General features: G+C 41.3%; 1 protein-coding gene across 7 annotated transcripts in view; it reads left to right on the top strand.

Annotated features, from left to right (window-relative positions):
• Positions 1-20627, top strand: part of LOC132991154 (cytoplasmic dynein 1 intermediate chain 1) — a 53594-nt gene extending 32967 nt beyond the window's left edge. For all 7 annotated transcript variants that reach the window (XM_061059782.1, XM_061059778.1, XM_061059780.1 and 4 more), the window contains 7 exons: positions 4447-4593; positions 7372-7485; positions 7663-7796; positions 8196-8340; positions 13965-14105; positions 17147-17272; positions 19826-20627. In XM_061059782.1, the coding sequence (XP_060915765.1) occupies positions 4447-4593; positions 7372-7485; positions 7663-7796; positions 8196-8340; positions 13965-14105; positions 17147-17272; positions 19826-19936 (918 nt within the window). In that variant the 3' untranslated portion in view covers positions 19937-20627. The remainder of the gene's footprint in view (positions 1-4446; positions 4594-7371; positions 7486-7662; positions 7797-8195; positions 8341-13964; positions 14106-17146; positions 17273-19825) is intronic.

The following is a 20627-nucleotide window of genomic DNA, read 5'->3' as shown; positions in this document are numbered from 1 at the left end:
ATTGATCTTATTTCAGCACCAAATGACAAACAGTACATTTAAAAAGGCACATAACTCCAAAACATATGTGCCGATGTGACGTTTGATAGGAAGCATTAAGGGAAAACTGCAGATCTGCTTTCATGTTAAATCCAAGTCGCTGCTGGCAGGCGCCTCAAAGTGCACTACGGGGACAAAGTCGAGCTAATTTTCAGTAGCTCTTTCACTAAGCCTGACAGTACATTAGCAGGATGATGGCATAACCTGTGGTTTCTCAAAGAGGCTATTCAGAGTTTAGTCAGGATTTTTCCCCTTAAGATGGGGACACTGATAGGGTTTTGGGAATTAAAGTAACATATGGAGTGAATAAAGACGGCTCTTGACTTGATTTAGCTTCTCTTTGTCAGTACTCATGTGGGGTAGAGATGTTTACTTAGGGTGATAACTGGTGGAAGAATGACAAGAGAGCTGAGAGGAGAGGGATGTTTTCTATTTGTGTCCGTCTTGTGCTTGTGGATATGTATATGAAAAGGGTGAAGGCTTTTGTCACGAATTTAAAGAAAGCAGTTTGAACATATTCATGGTGGAATGAAGTCTATTGTCTAATCCATTCGTTTTAATATTAAGGATATTTTGAAATTGAAATGAAAAAAAAGTCCCTTAGTCTTGTGGATTCATTATCGTTAGACATGGTGATGCTTTCAGAGAGTCAGAAATAATGAAGGGAAAAGATCACATTTTTATTTTCTTACTTGCTAAGTTTTTGGTTCGGACGATTAATACGACAATCATATTTGTTAGATAGAAAAGAAGCTATCAGCTGCTTAGCTTAGTTTAGCATTAAGATTCACAACTAGGGAAAACAGCCCACCTGGCTTTAAGGCTGTGGTTTTAGTCTAAGCCGTAGTATTATTTATTCAATATACAGATGTTAAAGTGGTATCAACTTTTATCGAAGTCTGTAAGAAGTGAGTGGGGCTGTCAGCGTTAACACGTTAACCCCGATGAGATTAAGGTATAAATGAATGTGTTCATTTTTCTGTCCTCTTGAGCTGTTTTCATTTACTTTTCCATCTCTAACAAGTTCCTTTTTTTGCTGGTTAAGTTAATGTTGTAAGCTTAGTTCTACAACAACCTCCCTATTTTCTTTCAAAGTAAAAGCAGGTTGGGAGCCAAACAGGAAGTAAAAGGAACTTCAGTTTAAGACAGTACAAAAATACAAAATAAAAGCTTAAAAAACGGGTTTTGATATTAAAAACAATGGATACTCAAACATGTGATTCAAAATGCTATTTACTATTGAATTTGAGTTTAAAATCATGATTTAAAAAAAAATAATTTGACAGCCCTAAAAATAAGCATTTTAATCTAAATGACAAACTTTTACTTTTAAGAAAGACAATAAATCACTAAACTGCTCTTTGATATTATCCAAGCTGTTTCACCATTGCTTTCCTTTCTCTTTCAAATGTTTAAAATCAAATAGAGTTTCACTCCTTTTTGAAGACTGATTGACTTTTTCCTTTTATCAAACGATTTCATGGATGTCTATGTTTGAGTGCAGAGATTACAGAGAGGGCAGGATTATGTTTCATTGTGGAGTCTGATGAATGACAAACAGACATCAAACAGCAGCCCATCAGACAACCACCGAGTGTAAAGGTCATCACAAAACCTTGTGATACTTAGAGTGGTCAAGTTGAAGTCAGACTCGTGCATGTACATTTTAGTATAAGTGTTATAATCTTAGCCTTTCCTTTTGATTCTTTCTTTTTAGAATCTGCCTCTCTATGCAGAGGTCAAATAAGGAATATTCTGATAACGATCCAAATACATGAGGAAACAATGATAATACTATTGTAAATGTGTTTATCTGTGCTAGGGTTTGTTGGGCAGTTGAATGTTGTTTGTACGTTTTTTTAATGTTGTTTTTTTAACGACTAAAGGTTATTTAAAGTCTGGACATCTGAAGCAGCTCCCAAAATGGTTCGTCTGGAGGCCGTGACTCCTCAGAAGAAAGAAAACAGAGAAAGAGAGTGTGCAGTGTTTTCTTTTCCTCTGGTTTGTTTATCGGTCTCTTTTTGAAATGAACTGGGGTTTTGGATTTGGCTGCTTCACACATGGTTTGGCTGCGGAGACAGAGAGAGGTGGGGAGGGGTTGCTTTTGGGAGAGAAAGAAAATTGTTTTATCATTATGAACTTGTAGGTTGTTTGACACCAGTAGGCTTTTCTAATGAATCTTCTGTGAGCAGGAACAACTGTGAGTGTGAGTGAACGGGTTTTGTTTCATGCTGTGATAACACCTTACAATATCATTGTTCTAAATGAGTTGATTTGTGAATTAAGGTCAAGGATAATAATAATCAGGGCTGTTATACAGATGTGAAAAATAAAATGACTATACTGGCAACCATGGATGCATTCCCTAAAAAACAGAAACTCCCATAGTCACATGTACTACCTGTTGGAGTGGTAACAGCTGCTCCCTGAAATCACTATGATCACACTGCTCACTGACACATTCATGACTAGTGGAAAAAGCATGTTTGTGATGTGAAAGCCGGAGTTTTGATATTCACATTTTTTAGCCGCACAGTTAGTCCAGTTGCTTCCTTCAACAGATCATTTATACACGCATCACTCTATGTTTGAATACAAATATTCTTTTTTAGATAGGATGTGGGTAGATTCATTAAAGTCATAACTATGTGTAAAAGAAATGAGTGATCAATTTTATTTGGATTCTTAAAAAAGGATAAAACTTAAATATTACTGTATGTTTAACCATCAGTTAAATGTATAAGATGCATCAGCAACTTCTGTAATGCACAGAAAACTGTTAAAAGAGTAGTCTGTAACTCTGACACGTAGTGCTGCAGTACATTGGAGAGAGCTGTCACCCCCCCTCCTCCTCCTCCTCCATTGTCATTGCACACGTGGGTTGCCATGTCGCGGAAATCGAAGCTTCAGTGTTTAGCCAGCTCTGCATCGACCTTGAATATTTCTGGGTTCTAACCTCATTTTTCAGAAGTATCTCCAATATTTATCCTAGTTTTGCCATGTTTCTGGTTTCACGTTATTAGAAAAAACAACAGAGGCTTTTTAGGTCGGGTAGTTTGCCTTGATAACTGGTCACATATGTGGCAAATCAAGGGGCGTCCAAAACGGCTTTGTGGGGTGCTTTAAAACCGGCTCCTCTCTCTGGTCAGAACAAATATAGGTTAAGATGCAGACGAAGACTCGCAACACTATGGCTACCAAATACTTATGTAATTGCTATGTGCATTTAGACGAACACAACGTTTCGAGCCCGACTCGGCTCTTCCTCAGGTGCCGTACAGAAACAGGTTCAGGTGTATGGACCATTTCGCACCAGAATGGACACATACAGTAGAAGGAGGACATGCTGTCTGCTGTGTGGTGTCAGAGAAGCCAACCCTTCAACATAGCATGTTTCCTTAATGTCTGATGATATAGTAAGTTCATTTCATGATTTCATCTGGTAGATATCTTACATGTTTCTCCTTTCATGTATTCAATAACATCTTACTCTGTTAATATAAGGATTCCATTTGGACGCTTCTAACGATGAATAACTTTCCTTTAACACACAGTGTCAGACCTAACATGCCGTTTTCAGGAACTCTAAAACTGTCAACGATAAAATCTATGAGTGTATTGGGCAACAATGCTTTTGCGAAAATGCACCCTGCATGTTTTTACAGTCTGGCTGTTTTTAATTGGGATGCGTGCCTGTGAGCTTCTTGTTCAATGCGCTCTTGGCCCTGTCATGTATCTAATTTATCGTTGCTGCTTCACTACATTGAAGGATGAAGGGGTAAATTTGTCAATGTGTAACACCACTTACCCTCCTGGAGCATTTTTCTCATAAGATCGTAGCACAGATGCTTTAGTGGCTGTGGGTCAGGGAAGGCTAGCTGCTGCACGCTGAAGCCCATATGGGACGAGCACTGAAGAGGAACCAAAACGCAATAAACATGGCACTGGGGAGGGAGGGAGTTCAAGGGTGCGCTTGTCATGATGGAGGCTACAGTGAGCGCTCCAGTGGCTGCTGGGGTTTTGATGCTGTAATGTGAAACGGCTGGTGGAAAGAGGACTACAATTCCCCCCTTTGTCTGGTCTCCGCCCTAGAGTCACCCCTCTCTCCTCTCCTCAGCGGACCCTCACCATAACTGAACTCATCATCTTCCCTCTCCGTCTATCTCCTCGTGTCTGCCACCCATCATGCAGCCTTGATCACTCACTCCTGCTCATGCTCGGTCTAGCGTTAACTGTTTTCATTCATTCTTTGTTTTTGCTCTTTTCTCACTGTCTGCTGTTTTATCGCCATTTTTAATCAGAAAAAAATTGGATTCTGTTCCTTGGTCTGTTGGTTCATGTCAACATAGCTCTTTAAGAAGTGCTCCTATAAAATATACTCCCTTCTTCTCTCTTTCCTTATCTCAGTCTCCTGTAGTATCTGTCGGCTTTGCGAGGTTTCATCCCAACCTGGTGGTGGGCGGGACTTACTCTGGACAGATCGTCCTGTGGGACAATCGCAGTCACCGCCGGACCCCCGTCCAGAGGACTCCTCTATCTGCTGCTGCACACACTGTAAGGATGCCAGTCTGACGCACAGTTCAAACCCAGTACAGTGACTCAAAGCAATCATTGATGACGTGGCAGCACATCACAGACATTTTTAGCTTTGACACAGTTACAAAAAAATAGAACATACAAAAAAATGATCAGATATTTGTCTGTGATTTACATTTTATCCTATTTTCTTACTTGTTTTCTGCACTGTTTTATACTTCAACACTAAAATGATTTCAGAATAAGTTGATCAAATGAAATCAGTTAATATAATCATTAATCCATTAGGTCAACTATTAATCAAAAATAGGATTTACTCCCTCACTTTACTTTTTATATATAATTGTGGAAAAAAAAGCTTCCATTATTGTCCAGTTTGTGGATTCAGAAAGTCGGTCAAAGACAAGAAGTTATTTTATTATTTTGTTCTTTTTTTCTTTTTTTCTTTCTTTGTAAAGACTTTTAATGTGAAATATGAATTAAAAGAAAAAATAATTTGATGTGAAAAAAAAGGCTTAATCATGAATGAAAATGATTGTTTTGTTTCCCCTGGTGAAATAAGCTTGGATCGAATGTCATCTCTTCCTGTATTTCTAAAAACACTGCATGGCATAATTAAGGCAAGACCTGCAGCTTTCTTACGCAACCACACACTCAAACACTCACAGGAAAAACTCACACACACACACTCAAACACATACACACACATGCAGCAAACACTCAAACACAAAGTTGACTTGAGCGGTCAGATCTTCAGACAGATCCGTTAAGACTTTCCAGCTCATAGACACTCACCTAATTACTGACCACTGTACTGTAAACAGCAATATGTTCAGACCAGGGGGCCACTGTAAGCACACGCACACACGCACACACACACACACACACACACACACACACACACACACACACACACACACACACACACACACACACACACACACACACACACACACACACACACGTCTACATACCATCCATTATGTACGCTCAAACTCTTAATAATGAGGCCATCGTTCTCATCCTCTTTGACCAGCCAGCTAGCAGACTGTTGATTACTGAACAGCTTCTTTGTGCTGCTCGTTACACAGATCTCTTACTACCCAGTAATGACATAATGCTTTCACATACTGCTGTGGGTTAGCACTACGGCGCATGTCTCACTGCAGGGTGGCATGTGAGCCGTCTGTTAGCTGCTGGTCCATAAAGTATCGAATGATGTCGTGTGCGTAAAGGAAGAATTTCATCATCATCATCATCATCTCCATTCTAAAGCCATCTTTAACATAAACTTTTATAAATATAAATTAAACATTTTATTGTATAGCCTTCTTTATTTATTTCATGGTACAGGATGCCATCTGTGCAGATAGATGTTTATCCTTCTCATATAAAGTATCAAAGTAGTCGTAGTACATGTTCTCTTGTTGAGTTTTTTTTTATTTTTGGCAACTTCTACTTTTGCTCCAATACAAAAATCAGTACTATTACCGCAATACATTTCCCCAAGACTCTTCATTTTCTCGTTATTCTCCCCGACGGTCTCCCCCTGCTCTGCTCAATTCAGTTAAGCTCTACCGCTCTTTCACTCTCTCTCTCTCGTGTGCCTAACACTGTGCACTCTCTGACACAAGGAGCTGCAGGAGACGAGAGATGTCACAGCATTCATGTCCCTGCCAAAAAAAAAAAAACACCAAACAACTCATTCTCTTCGGATGGTTGTTAGACAGTCGTAGGCTGAGGGTAAGAAGTTAGACCCTGAAGTAACTTTGTGATCACACAGCTTTTATGCGATCCATTCAGGCAGACAGACAGTTAGACAGACAGCTGCACATAAAGAGAGACAAGAGAGAAACTCCAGCAGGCAGTGGAGAAAGAGAAAGCAGAAGCAGATGAGAGGTAAATAGTGAAGACAGACAGTACAGTGTTTTAGTATTGCAGTAACCTAATGCATTTATCTTATTCTCCGACTCGTATTAATAAATATTCAATGTGCATCAAATGTGAGGTACACATCTCATTTTATTTTCAATGATTGAGACATGAATCTGAATGTTAATTCAGTTCCTGGAGTTTATAAAATAGCATTAAATTAGTCCCTGGGGAGACGTGGGTGACTGAGTTATCTTGTTACTCTTCTTAGAGGTTACTGTTGGGTATTTGTAAGTCACTTTTTGGTCTGTCCTGTAGGTCTGTGGCTAAGTTCACTGAGAAAGAGATGACCCCTAAACAGGTTTTGTTCTCAAGCTATGGTTGCTTTTAGCAAAATCTGGAAATGTCTCATTTTGGTATTTGCATGTTGCCTCCAAATGACTAAAACCAACTCTGAACAGATGGACTAAGTAACCATGTTAAAAATGAGATTTTACCAGTGTTTTTTTTAAATTGGAAAGACTTCGGTCTTCTTTAAGTGACTCAGTTGGAAAGGTAAAAATATTCTTCGTAATTCACAACATTGTGACCACTTCCTTTTTTATCAACATCCTATACATGTACTTTGATTTTCAATACGTAAAGACAATCAATTTCCATATAATAATTAGTATACTTAAGTACAGAACATATAAGAAAGTTATATATTAGAAGATATATGTTGCTTCTATCAAAGTCATTTTCTGGTGGTCTCTACTTTTACTCAAGTACAGCTTCCTGCTACTTCATCCACTATGAGTGCAGTCTCTTGAATTGTGATCTCAACTGTTTGTGGCTTTATCGTTTATGTTTATGTTTGTGTGTGTGTGTGTCTGTGTGTGTGTGTGTGTGTGTGTGTGTGTGTCTGTGTGTGTGTGTGTATAGCACCCAGTGTACTGCGTGAACGTGGTGGGCACCCAGAACGCCAACAACCTGATCACTGTGTCGACAGACGGCAGGATGTGCTCCTGGAGTCTGGACATGCTCTCTCAGCCGCAGGTACACAATCACAGTTATCACATGCTGTAGCATACGACGCACACAGACAGGTGCCAACATGGCAGTATTAAGTTCTCCGGGTTCATTTATCTGGGATAACATGTACCTTTTATTTTAAACCAACATTAAAGCCTCCTCCTCGTGTGTGTGTGTGTGTGTGTGTGTGTGTGTATGTAGGAGACCATGGAGCTGGTGTACAATAAATCCAAACCTGTGGCGGTGACAGGCATGGCTTTCCCCACGGGGGACGTTAACAACTATGTGGTTGGCAGTGAGGAGGGCACTGTGTACACTGCATCCAGACATGGCAGGTGGGTGTACTGAAACACGTGTGAGCAAAACATTACAGACCAACCTGTGCTGGATCACTTTTTCATCTTTGTCTTGTAAAAAAAATGCTGTTACAGAAGATCATTCTGCAAAGATTAAAAATGTATGTAGTCAGCAAACATTCCTTTTCAGTGTTTTTGTCTTTTGCCTTTAAAAAGAACAAAACAAAGGAAAGCTTCAAGGAGTTGATTATTTTCACTCAATTTAAGGAGTTAATTGTTTCACTTTTAAACAAAGCTTACATGCTGTGCTGTAGTTTTACTTTCGGCTTCCCCACTAAAGGCTTCACTGTTTGATATGTAAACAAGTTTAGAACATTTCTACACTGCAGAGCTGACTGATTTATTCATGTGCCCCCCACCTCTGTGTTGTCCTCTCAGTAAGGCCGGTATCTGTGAGATGTTCGAGGGCCACCAGGGACCAGTGACGGGCGTCAGCTGCCACAGCGCCGTGGGCACCGTCGACTTTTCACACCTCTTCATCACTTCCTCCTTCGACTGGACCGTCAAACTCTGGAGCACAAAGGTATGGTGTTAAAGAGGAAAAGGATGTGTGTGTGTGTGGGGGGTTGATTGTGGACCCTGAGAGGTTGTAGTGAGAGAGAGAAAGCTGAGTGCTGTAGGTGAGCAACTCTTTGGAAATCAGTTTTTCTCTGTGTGCGTGCGTGCGTGCGTGCGTGAATAAGTTCACCAGGCGCGTGGAAACTGTATGGGTGGTTATTTTTACCTGAGTTTAGTCTGCCAGGCTTGCTGCGATCTGCCCCCTTTAAGATGTACTAATAATATAGACACGTCTATATAGCCAACATTAAATAACAGAAGTGGAAAAAGTGGAGGATTTTCCTGCCAGTCAAAGGTCAGAGCAAAACTCCCTCACAGTGAAATAAAAAATAATCTCTAAAGAGGTGTGAACACAGTGATATTAGGCAACAGGAATAGAAGGTTTGCATGTGATGGAGTCACTGCAGTAACGCCCAATGAGTAGCACGAAGCATGTAGAAATCATTTAAGAAGCAAATTGCTTTAATTCGGCCAACGAGGACCGTCTTCTCAGTCATTATTTCTGGATAATGTTCTCTGTGGGTAGTATGGATCCCCAGCTGAGGCTATGTGTTCAAAAAAGTGTTTGAAACCGTAACGTTAACAAGCACAGTTCAATTAAGTCCATTTAATTGGACTGCTGTCTTTGTCCCGATATACAAACACCGAGGGAGAATCTATTTATTGATGGAAGTTTGTCCGACTCAGCTATGGTAGGTTGCGATACTTCTTCTGGTTGACCTTTTACTTCATACACAGAACAATCAATAAACAAGTTTGCATGCCCAACGGTGAAAACATCGATTACTTAACAGCACCGTACATTTTGAATGAAACAAAAGCAATATCTGGTTTTCGCTTCAGCGTCTTGTTGTCTTCCAGGCTTCCTTCTAAGAATTTATACAGTTTGACTTCCAGGGAAAAGCCTGCGGCAATAAAACAACGTTTTTAACATCATTAAAGAAACTGACCACATCTGTCCACATAACTGAAATCATTTGAGTGGGCGTGGTCTGTGAGAGTGATGTCAATGCATACCCTTCTACAGTTAAATCAGATCAAATTCTTGTGTTAGCTTCTTTTCAAGATTTGAAACATCATACATCTCAGGAAGTTCGACTCACTCAGTTACTCTTACCCAGACGCACTCTCTCTCTCTCTGTCATTCTCAGGGCGAGTTCTCCTCCTCCTTTATGTTTCGTGACCTTGTCCACTCCGGGCTTTTGTTCCCCTTTCAAACCCATGTCATGAATTCCATTTGGCAGCATTTCAGTGGAAGTTTAAAAAAAAAAAAAAAAAAGAAGCAAATAGTGAGTTTTTTTTCTGCCAAAGTGGGTGTTGGAGAATAGGAAAGTTAGTCAATATATTCAAAGAAACTTTTCCAGAGAGTGGGTGTCACACAATGGATTTACTCCCAGGTACATTTGTGGTGTGCTAAAGCGTGATTATAAGATATTTCAATGTTACTCTCATTGAGTTGAGATGAAGATCGGTCCAGTTGATGCAAACACAGGAAGACGAAAACGTGTCATGGTTGATGGTAGAGGTCAAACTAAATTTGAAGGACAGAGGGATCCGCATGAGCAGCCCGTCAAACAGCAAACACAGCCAAAAATCAAAGGGAGACTATTTCAGTATGAGAAAAATACATAATGCATGTTGCATAATACTTCAGCTTTATGCAGGATCCAGTTACAGTGTAAATACTTGGCTGTAAAACACTGATAAATGTAACTCACGTTTGCATGTAGCCGCTCCATAAGTCTTGTGTGAAGACTCCGGTGACACATATTAAAACACATTTCTGTGGACTTTTCATCAGAGGACTGTTTTATTTTGCAGGATTTGGGAATTCCCTTTCCTTTGAGGGGCACCGCAGGAATGTGTGTCTGTCTCTTATCCCGTAGAACCCATATTTGTGTGTTGGCAGGCGGAACACCTGAGTGTGTTTGGATGGATGTGTTCACACCTCTTGTGCACCTTCAGCGAGCCGCCTTTGTTTGTCTAAAATCCCCCCGAGGTTTGCCTTCAACCAGACACACACACGTTTGCCCTCACGGTTCTGGAAGAAAATAAAAAAAAGGTGTCGTACAGACGTCTGCTGATGTTTTCATACTCCAGCGGTGCAAATATTGTGGTTTGTGAAAACATTCGGAGTGGGCCAGAGGGTGAAGACGTCGCGACAGCTGGGAGTGGGTTTATGAACGTGCATGACTTGAAATATCTCACTCTCTTGAAGCCAAAACCAAACTCTCCTAAGTGATTGGATGAAGCATATTTGGTCCAGTTTGATTTAATGAAAGGCCAGCATCACAGTCAGCTATGAGGATTGTTACAGAGTGTTGATAATATATCAGATAAGTCAAAATGGTTTTATCTTAAGGGAAGGTTTTTGTTACTTATTTTGTGACTAATTAAAGAATCTCAGTCACATCAGTGTGTGGTTCTTATAGTCTGAATTAAAGCTATCAAGCTAATGGGATGTTTGTGATCCAGATGCAGGAAGGAACCAGAGAAACCATAGGACTTATAGAGATGAGATGGTTGGACCAGTGTCTCTGGCATTTCAAGAGAAGTGATTCAGTACCTTAAAGTTACACACGGGTCATCAGTGGGATTCTATTAGCATGAAGATAACATCAATAGATAACATCTGGATTCTTATTGGATATTTCCTGATATCACCAAGTCTGCTAAGAACTTGTTTTAATGACATGGAATTCAGCAACATAATAAGACAAAATCTTAGGCCCATTTAATACGATCGGTTAAATATATATGAAATATCAAAGAACAACAAATGTATGTATCCACATTTTAAATTGTAAACTTAAAAAAAAAAAATTAGGGGGCGCTGGTGGCACAGTGGTTAGTGTGCGCGCCCCATTTATGGAGGCTGTGGTCCTCCAAGCGGGCAGCCCGGGTTCGAATCCGACTTGTGGCTTCTTTCCTCTGTGTCATTCCCCCCCCCCCCTCTCTCTCTCTCTCTCTCTCTCTCCCTGGTTTCCAACTCTATCCTACGTCCTATCTCTCCAATAAAGGCAGAAAATGCCCAAAAATAAATCTTAAAAAAAGAAATAAAAAACATATCTAGACCCTGAAATGCCACATTTCTCATGCTCATGTTTAAAACTGATGCTAGGCGGGTCAGGTCGTAGTGTTTCTGCAAACTACCTTGTGACAGCTTTGCTTATTTGTAGCCTGTGCTTTATCTGTGGATCCAAACTATCCCCACACTGCTTATTTAATCCTGAGGGGAGTAAATATGAAACCACTATGATTTCACATTGTTTGGTCAATAGGATCAATCTGCCTGCTTGCCATCACGTACTAGGCTGTTGGATGGAAAGAGTAAAAAAAAAAACCACGGGTGTCACGACAAATCTAAAGTCATGTCTTTAAAACGATGATAAGGACTAATGTTGTTATATCGTGATAACAGAATGAGTAAATTGATGAATAACTATCCTAAAAGCTCTTAATTTGTGGTCAACATCTAAACCTCTAAAATCTTTATTTAACTTGCATCCATTCTTTTATTTTCGAATCTGCTTGCAGTAAATCTGCTGCGTTGTTACTTATTGTGTACTGTTTGTGTGATGATTTACAGTTCAGACCTGCTAAAGCTTGCCAGATCCTCAGCACAGGAAAGATAATGACAAACAGTTTGTGAACTCGTGGCGCCGTGAGGATTAAGCTTCATTTTAAGATTACTCTTAGACTTGTTACTGCACATTATTGACCAAAATCACCTTATTTAAGAGTGGCAGATTATGGATAGACTGCAGTAAAACAGTAGTTTTGCATTTTGAAAGCTCACTAGATAAATCAGGGTCTTTCAACTGTGATTGTTTTGCTGCTTATGGAACATATTTGAAAAAGCGAGCTTGAAATTGCAACAAAGGTGATCATCCAGCTAGGCAGACTAACAAAAAAAAAGGAAGAATATCATTTGGTAAAAAGAAAAACTCAAAGCTGAGGATTAGTGGTTGAGCGTAAGAGTCGTAACAAGGGACAAAAACAAGGAGAGGACGAGAGAAAAAAATGATAAACAGGAATCGTCCAGCTGATCGAATGCTGAACCTGTGTGATGAAGTAAAATGACCTCTGCTGTCACCCGCCGTCTCCAAAAACAGGTTCAATCGAGGCTTGAAATTGGTTTGGCTGTTTGTTTGTGTGTGTGTGTGTGTGTGTGTGTGTGTGTGTGTGTGTGTGTGTGTGTGTGTGTGTGTGTGTGTGTGTGTGTGTGTGTGTGTGTGTGTGTGTGTGTGTGTGTGTGCCCTGCTATCTGTGTGCAGGTCTCACAGCCTTTTAAAACTACCGTGGAGTGTGAGAGTGAAGGTGATGGAGAAAAAGAAGGAATGAGAGAGGAGGAGGGAAAGAGAGAGAGAGAGAGAGAGAGAGAGAGAGAGGGGACTACATTCCTTTATTTGCTCCTCCAGCCAACCTGTCTCCTCTCCTCCGCCCCTCCCACTCTACCTGTCAGGAATGCAGTTTGTAAGCCTCTGGAATCCTAACAGCAGCTCTGAGACACACATACACACACATACACACACACATATACACACACACACGCACACACACGCATTGGTATTAAGCCACATTCCCACACTTCTTTTATTTATCCTCCATCTTTAATTGCAGCACAAGCAGAAGCCTTCAACCATTGGCTGCAACCAACAAAGTCAGAGCTCAACGGTCAAAGCTCAACAAACTTAAAACCTTCGACACACGACCAAAATACATGCCACATATACAAACATGGTGGCTTTGAGTGCAAAAACATCTCACTTCTGACCCGGCTATAAAATACCTGCAGGATTAATGTTATGCATCTACTTTTTCTAGACTGATATAATGTAACCATGTGAGCTTATCTGAGGTTTTATCGGAGTTTGCATCTATTTTAGCCAACGAGAACTGTAAAAAAAAAAAAGTGAAAACCACTTCAAATGACATCATCATCAAATAGTTCATCCAGCACAGAACTGTTTGTGCAACATTTGAAACATTTTTTGAATTTATCTTATCATATTTGTTTGCATTGAAAGACACATTTAAGCTCTTACAGTTTTGTTGAATAACTTTTTGACTCTTTCATATTGAAATCCCTACAGGGCTTTAAAATCAGTTGCCTCCTCAACCACACACACACACACACACACACACACACACACACACACACACACACTAACATAGACTTTTGTGTCCAGTTTTTTTGTCCATTCTCCACCCTTCCTGTTCCTCTCATCTCTTCCCTTCCTCTCTCTCTCTCTCTCTCTCTCTCTCGCTCTCTGTCTCTCAGACAGCTGTTGTGTTGAGGTTACAGTACACCTTGTGGAGGGGCCCTCCCTTTCATCTCTCCCAGCGGTTTTATGGTGCTGTGTGAATGTGCAAGGCTTTTTAATTAGGCTCTGCACCCAGACAGGCCCCAAGGCTGAGGCAGCGCCACTCTGTCTGAAGCTCTCTCACTCCCTCTCGCCATTCCTTCTCTCTCTCTCTCTCTTTCTATCTCTAGTGTGTCATCTGCTGTAATCCCTAACTCTCTCACTCTTTTCCTCTACAGTTTTTTTTTTTATCACACCATATCTTCATTTCTCTTTCTTTTAGCACAATAAGCCTCTATACTCATTCGAGGACAACGCAGACTACGTGTATGACGTCATGTGGTCGCCCGTGCACCCTGCTATCTTTGCCGCCGTGGACGGCATGGGCCGCTTAGACCTGTGGAACCTCAACAACGACACAGAGGTATGTGCATGGAAATAGGTCACGCAGAACATGTTTTCTGTGTCATCTCCCTGTGTGTTGATGTGTGTGTGTGTGTGTGTCTGCTGTCGCCTGTTGTTGGGCCTCGTCCCTGAACCGCACGACCAAACACCCAAGACTTATCTAGTCCCGTCATTCCCAGCACAACCACCACCAGCTCCTCCACATCCCTCCGTGCACCAACACCCGCACACGGAATTCAAGATTCCCCCCATGGGCGTTTCCAGCAGTCCTCGCTTTAAATCACACTCAGCGACATCTCCCCACCCAGATGTGTCCCGCTAACATTCCTGCAACCCCTGTCCAACTCTCAGGCAACCTCAGGACCCCGCCGCCTCCTCTCATCCGCCTCCCACACTATGTCCCATCAGTGAAGCGCACACATGTGTAGGAGACCTCAGTCCGCAGTCTCATGCAGAAGATTCAAATCGTGAAATGAGAAAAGTTTCTCAGTGCTGTGAGGGAAGGTTTATTAAGAAGGGGGGCATCTGAGGCCACGGCAGGAAAGAGCATCATTATATTATTCATTATATGGAATAAAAAAATATAGATTTTGTCTGAAATGTAAGAAATGACACCTTTTTCCCCAAAAAAATATTGAGGGTGCTCAAGTCTAAAATACTTACAGCTTCTTCTTAATAAAAGTAATAACTCAACATTTTATGAAACAAGCTATGTAGCTTATTTTCCATGTTACATTTTCTACCTAGCGTTTTTTTTCCGAGCAGAAAAGCGCTGGCTGTGTGCTCGGGAACGCTTGCATGAAGCGTTTGTGTGCTGAGAATGAAAGTGCTGCATGTCCCCCCCTCTCTCTTTGACAACTGTCACTGTATGACTGACACGGCTCTGTTTCTTTTTACTGTATGTTTTTTATTTTAGATTTTTTTTTTTTAAATCGATCAGAAACGGAGCAACGATGATGTGGGTACTAGACATGATCTGTAAGCGGCAAAACTACAGGGAATATCATTATACATTTGGAAAAGAGCGCCAGTGACATCAACGGCGCCTTTCTGAAATGTTGAAAGATTTTTAACTTGAGCGCGCGGAGCGGCCGAACAAAAAGGTGAAGTGCTCGGAAAAATGATGCTGTGCACTGCCTAGGTTAGCATAAAAAGTGGAGAAAATCTCATTTTGTTTCTTGTTATTTGTAAAAAAAAACTTTTGAGCGAGTTGGTGCCTGTCTGTTGTTATGGAGGAAGAAGACGTCCCTAAAACTTTGAACTGTAAAAGTTGCAGTTCAGAAATCTTCTGAAAGTCTGCGTCTGAAAATCATACTTTTTTTTACATGTCTGAAAGTGAGTACCAAAACCTTTGATCACTCAGGTAAGAGTACAGATAAAAGGATCCTTCATTCTCCTTCGCTCTTGGTTTCCATGGAGACAACACTCAGTGCCTTCAACCTAAATACCAGTCCGCATAAGATGCTCTCCTTCGTTTCCCATAATGCTCTTTCACTCTTCTTATTTCTCTCATTTTCTGGCAGGCAGGCCTCTCTTGCTGTCCACATGAAATTCACATCTCAACTCCAGGGATTTTATGTTACATCTCAGAAGTCATGTCTCGTATAATCTCTCTCGTCTGCTCTCGTTTGAACCCTGACTCTCTCCCTCATTGATCTCATCGGGAGCTTCTTCCCTCTGCAGCACACATGACAAGATTCCCATGATTCTCTCAACAGCAGCCTTTTCAACGGCAGAGGAAGAGTTCATTATCGACAGCCTAACTCAGCTAACAATGTGCTTTATGAGAAACATTTGCTCCGACAAACACACACACACACACACAGAAATACACAAACGGATGTACTGAACACATGCAACACACGTTCACTCATACACAGTCAGTCTAATAGCAACAGACTTCCATTGTTGCCGTCATATTAAAAACACACAGTCATAACGACACTAACGGAGCAGTGCAGCTCGCCTGGTTCTCATTTCCAGCAAACACACACTCTCTCACACACACACACACACACACACACACACACACACACACTCACACACACACACACACACACACACACACACAGACACACACACACACACACACACACACACACACACACACACACACACAGACACACACATACACACCCAATTTAAAGCGCTCAGTTCAGATCCACTCGGGCGGAGCGAGGGAAGCTAGCAGGCTAATGGCAGTCAGTCTGTGGTTAGCACTGCTTTAAATACGCAGAAGCTCGGTGTGTGAGGCGACATGAAGCCAAGGCCTCTGTCTCCACTGGTGACATGTGTCAGACTCGCCCGCCACATGTCAGGAACAGTTTATGGAAACACTGCAGATGGTTTTAGTTTTTTTTTTTTTTTTTTTAAAGGTGCAACATGAGCACTGCTGTTTTCTAAAAAAGGCCACAACAGCAAACATGGATGCAGTTATTATACAGTACTTGTGTGAGTCCACTGTAGAGAGAGAAGTTTTTAATTAGACGGACATGTTTGACGTTCCTCGAGAGTGTTTGGATAAAGCTGTGTATTTAAAATGAGATTCAATTGGTATAATGCTTCTGTTTTACAAAAAACATGGAGAAGAGCTTAAACGGCATTAGAGCCTTTAAATGTAAAGAAACAAAGACTGTAGGGACATGCTCTAAATGTACATTTTTATTTCATTGTGATCCAATTGGAAATTGAAGAAATGCATAATATTAGATGGAATAGGTTTGTAACTAACTTACAACCTCAGTCATTCATACTCAGCAGGTTCATTTACAAAAGAGGAACATTTCAAATGTGAACAGCTGTCACAGAGAAGTAGTTGTTATGATGTTTAAAAGTTTTTTTTTTTAAACTTGTAAGGAAGTCAGGCAGTGTTTGAACTTATTCAGAGTGAACTGTGAAAAACATGAAGTGAGTTCTGTGGAAATCATTGAAAATCAGGACTTTTCTACGTCACACTCCCTTATATGGACATGTCAAATTTGTGTGTCTTCAGTTTGATTCATACGCAGACCATTTGAATGAATAATACATTTGATTTGTTTTCATTGTTTTGTCCACCAGGTACCGACTGCCAGCGTGACCATTGAGGGCGCATCAGCACTCAACAGAGTCCGCTGGTCGTCAGGAGGGAAGGAGGTGGCGGTGGGCGACTCAGAGGGTCGCGTCTGGATATACGACACTGGAGAGGTACAGATGATGAGTGTGTGCTTGTAATGTAGATAAGCTGCACCAAACTACTACTATCCTTTTCTTTGTCTTCAGAAATACGGGCAGAGTGAGCACTCGTTTTTTTTCTCAGGCATTGTTTCATCACTTCAGACTCATTCTGTCCCGTTTGAATCATTATGCCTCGTTGAATGTTTAATATTTCTGGCCGTTTGATGTGCTTCGAAGAATATTGGGTGAGTACAGTGTTGCTGGATTCACTGTGCGAGCTGTGCTGCGTGCAGCTGGTGTTTCTCGCTGGTTTCATTTACAGACAATCAAGATTTAATTACCCCCACGGTGCCAATAGCCTGAGTGAACGACAACGGCCAGAATTTATTGCACTGTAGATATTAAGTTGCACTCGAGTAGATTGAGAGATTCTAAGGACGCATTTTGGAGTTGCTGGCGCATCCGTCACAACTCATCTTTAAATTCTCTCTCTTTCTGGATTTTGTGTCAAGTTGAAAGAAAAAGTACTGTAATGTAAAATATGTATATACATGCGCTACCATTGCTGTGTTTAATGTATATTTGGTCCACTGACTTCAGTGAAAGACTTATACTATAACAGCAGAAAGTGCATTTCTTCAACCTCCACACTCACCACAACCGATCATTTTAGGTCCTTCGGCTCTGTATGTTTACACAACTGTCAGCGTCTCCATGAATGTATGTGTTTGATTTTTGTCCCTCCCTGCTTCATGTCCCTGTAAAATAGCCTCCACAAGACCGTCACCACAAAGCGGCCAACCACCCTGCCTGCATCTTGTATGTTCTCTGATGCTCAGAGGGCTCTGGTTAGATTCCCCCCAACGTGAGGGCATGTTAGCCTAGCCGCTCGGCTAATTTTAGCATCTTTCTGTAGTGCGGTACGTTTGAGAGAGAGGCTCGGTTGAGCTGGTGGAGTCCACGCTGGGGTTGATGGTAACAAAGAGTCATCAATAAAAGTGAGCGGTGGTTGATGGTTTTATGACCTTGAGGACATGTGTGTAGTGTGTGTGTAGTGTGTGTGTGTGTGTGTGTGCCTTTGTGTGTGTGGGTTTGCTTCTCTAGAAATTCCCCCCACATTGCTAAAATTAGGAACAGCATGTGAATAAAAAGACCCTTGAGCAGCTCTTGGAAATCAGAATTAAAAAAACCTTTATTCCAGTATTATCTAACTAGACACAAATTAGCTTAACTGATCTTTCTTTCTTTCAGAATCCTTTCATGAGACAGAACTCCAGCAGATCAGGGTCGGGGGCTTCACGCTGCTCCATTACTTGTAAATGTTTTGGACCCTCTGCTTGTAAAAGTTACACAAAAAAGTATTCTGTTCAAATGAAGCTAAAGCTGAAGTCACTCAGAGCAGCATATACATGAGTTTCTGGCTGAGCCCCCCTGCTGTGGCCAGCCCAGCTCTGTGGGGGGTTTGGGGGTGGGTGAGGTGGTTGGGGGGGGGGTCAAAATGGCTGCCTCCCTCCTCCTGGTTCCTGTTTAATTACAGCCTGGCCACGCAAAGCGGTTGCAGACAGCTTGGGTGGCGGCCGCGGCTTCTGTCCCACTCGTTCTGACTTCCACAGTGCTGAACACGAGGCAGACACTTAAAGAGGAACAGTTCCGTTTGACTTCCTGTATTAACCCTTTACGATCGGAGCAGCTCATTTTTAGCTCCATGAGGGCTGTGGTGGGACGGAAATATCTCAGTAGTGCCTGATGGATTATAACGACATTTATTTCAGACAAACGTTGAGATGTAAGAAGTAAGATGTAAATAAATATTATGCTTTTTATATGTGATAGTAATTTTTGATTATAGCCCATCATTGTCCCCTGGCAGTACTATGGTATCATTATGGTATTATCTCCAGCCAGGAAGTTAAAAAACACTTTTTATGCCTTTATTGAGAGAAAGGACAGAACCAGAAATCAGTAAATGAGAGAGTGGAGAATGACACAGGTGGAATTCAAACCCCGGTCGCCCGCCTAGAGGACTATAGCCTCTGTACATGGGGCATGCGCGCTATCCTCCAGGCTACCTGCACCCTGCTAGATAATCATTTAGAGATAAACCCCGCCACTTGTTCTTCCAATTTTGACTTTTTATCTCATCATTGGGATTTTGGACCACAATACTTTTTCCTAACCATCTTTAATTATGACTTCATCAGACTTTAAAGTCACTTCATCTCAAAACCTTTAGAGGTTTTATTTCATAATTCACTGTACATATACATTTTTGACTTCTTATACCAGAGTTATGTTTTAGCTAATTTAAGCATATAAGCCGTATCTACCTATTTACCTTTTTTTTCTCAACATTTATCTCAGATTTACATGTGGATACTTTGTTAAAAAGGGGTTTGTTTATATTCGTGCATCCTCCTGGTTATTCAATATGATTGTTTGGTGTCGTAACAGTAAAAACAGTCGGAGAAATCTATGGCGCTTTGTTACCTAGCAACATCCAGGTGTGGTGGCTTCATATCACACAGGTTTCCTCCCTCAGCATGTAATGCCATGTCCTCTGTGTTTCCCTGTTGTTTCCTACAGCTGTCAGTGGCTCACACTGACGACTGGGGACGATTTGCTCGTACCCTGATGGAGATCCGTGCTAACCGGGCAGATGGCGAGGAGGAGGGGCCTATGGAGCTGGCTTCATAGAGCGGGACCAAAGCAGAGGGAATCAAGACGCCTGGTGTGCTTTTATCGGTGTCACTGTAGCATGAGCTTCTCCCTCACTTCAGTTTTTGTTTTTCTCACTTTCATGTGCAGTTACTGTCAGGTCGTATTTCTGCGTTTATCGTCTTGTAAATGCACTCTGTCTGTTCATTGGTAAACTGTTGATCTTTACAGATTCGTCCTACTTATTTATTTGTTTAATGACTTAAGGTGATGTGTTGCTTGCAACCTGTGAGCCTGCAGTATTTACCAAGTGGCAGTCTTTTAGCCTTATGAAGTTATGTGTACTGTAACAATGCTTTGCACTACTGTGAAACTCGAGCAGGGTCCATAGACTAGTCATGTTTACAATCTGTCACGTCCACTTTATGTTGTGCTTCTTTTTCTCTGTATCATGATGCCTGCATGCACACACGTTCCTGAAATATTACAGATGCATAAACATGAGAGGTGGTTGTCATGGTGATGTGTTCGCGTGTGGATGCTGTGGTTGTGAGGGAATACAGAAACTTTAAAAAAAAGGAATTGGCACTTTGTATTTTGATTCTAAACGGGAGCAACATCTGTATATTATTCATGAACTCTTAAGGATCATTAAGAGGTATATTGTTCTGCGGAGTGCTCACTGTCAAACCTGCTGTGTTTACTATTAAAGCAGAGCTGATCAGCTGTT

The sequence above is a fragment of the Labrus mixtus genome, chromosome 16 (genome assembly GCF_963584025.1).
Source record: "Labrus mixtus chromosome 16, fLabMix1.1, whole genome shotgun sequence".
Taxonomy (NCBI): domain Eukaryota; kingdom Metazoa; phylum Chordata; class Actinopteri; order Labriformes; family Labridae; genus Labrus; species Labrus mixtus.
This window is presented reverse-complemented; position numbering and strand designations above follow the sequence as displayed.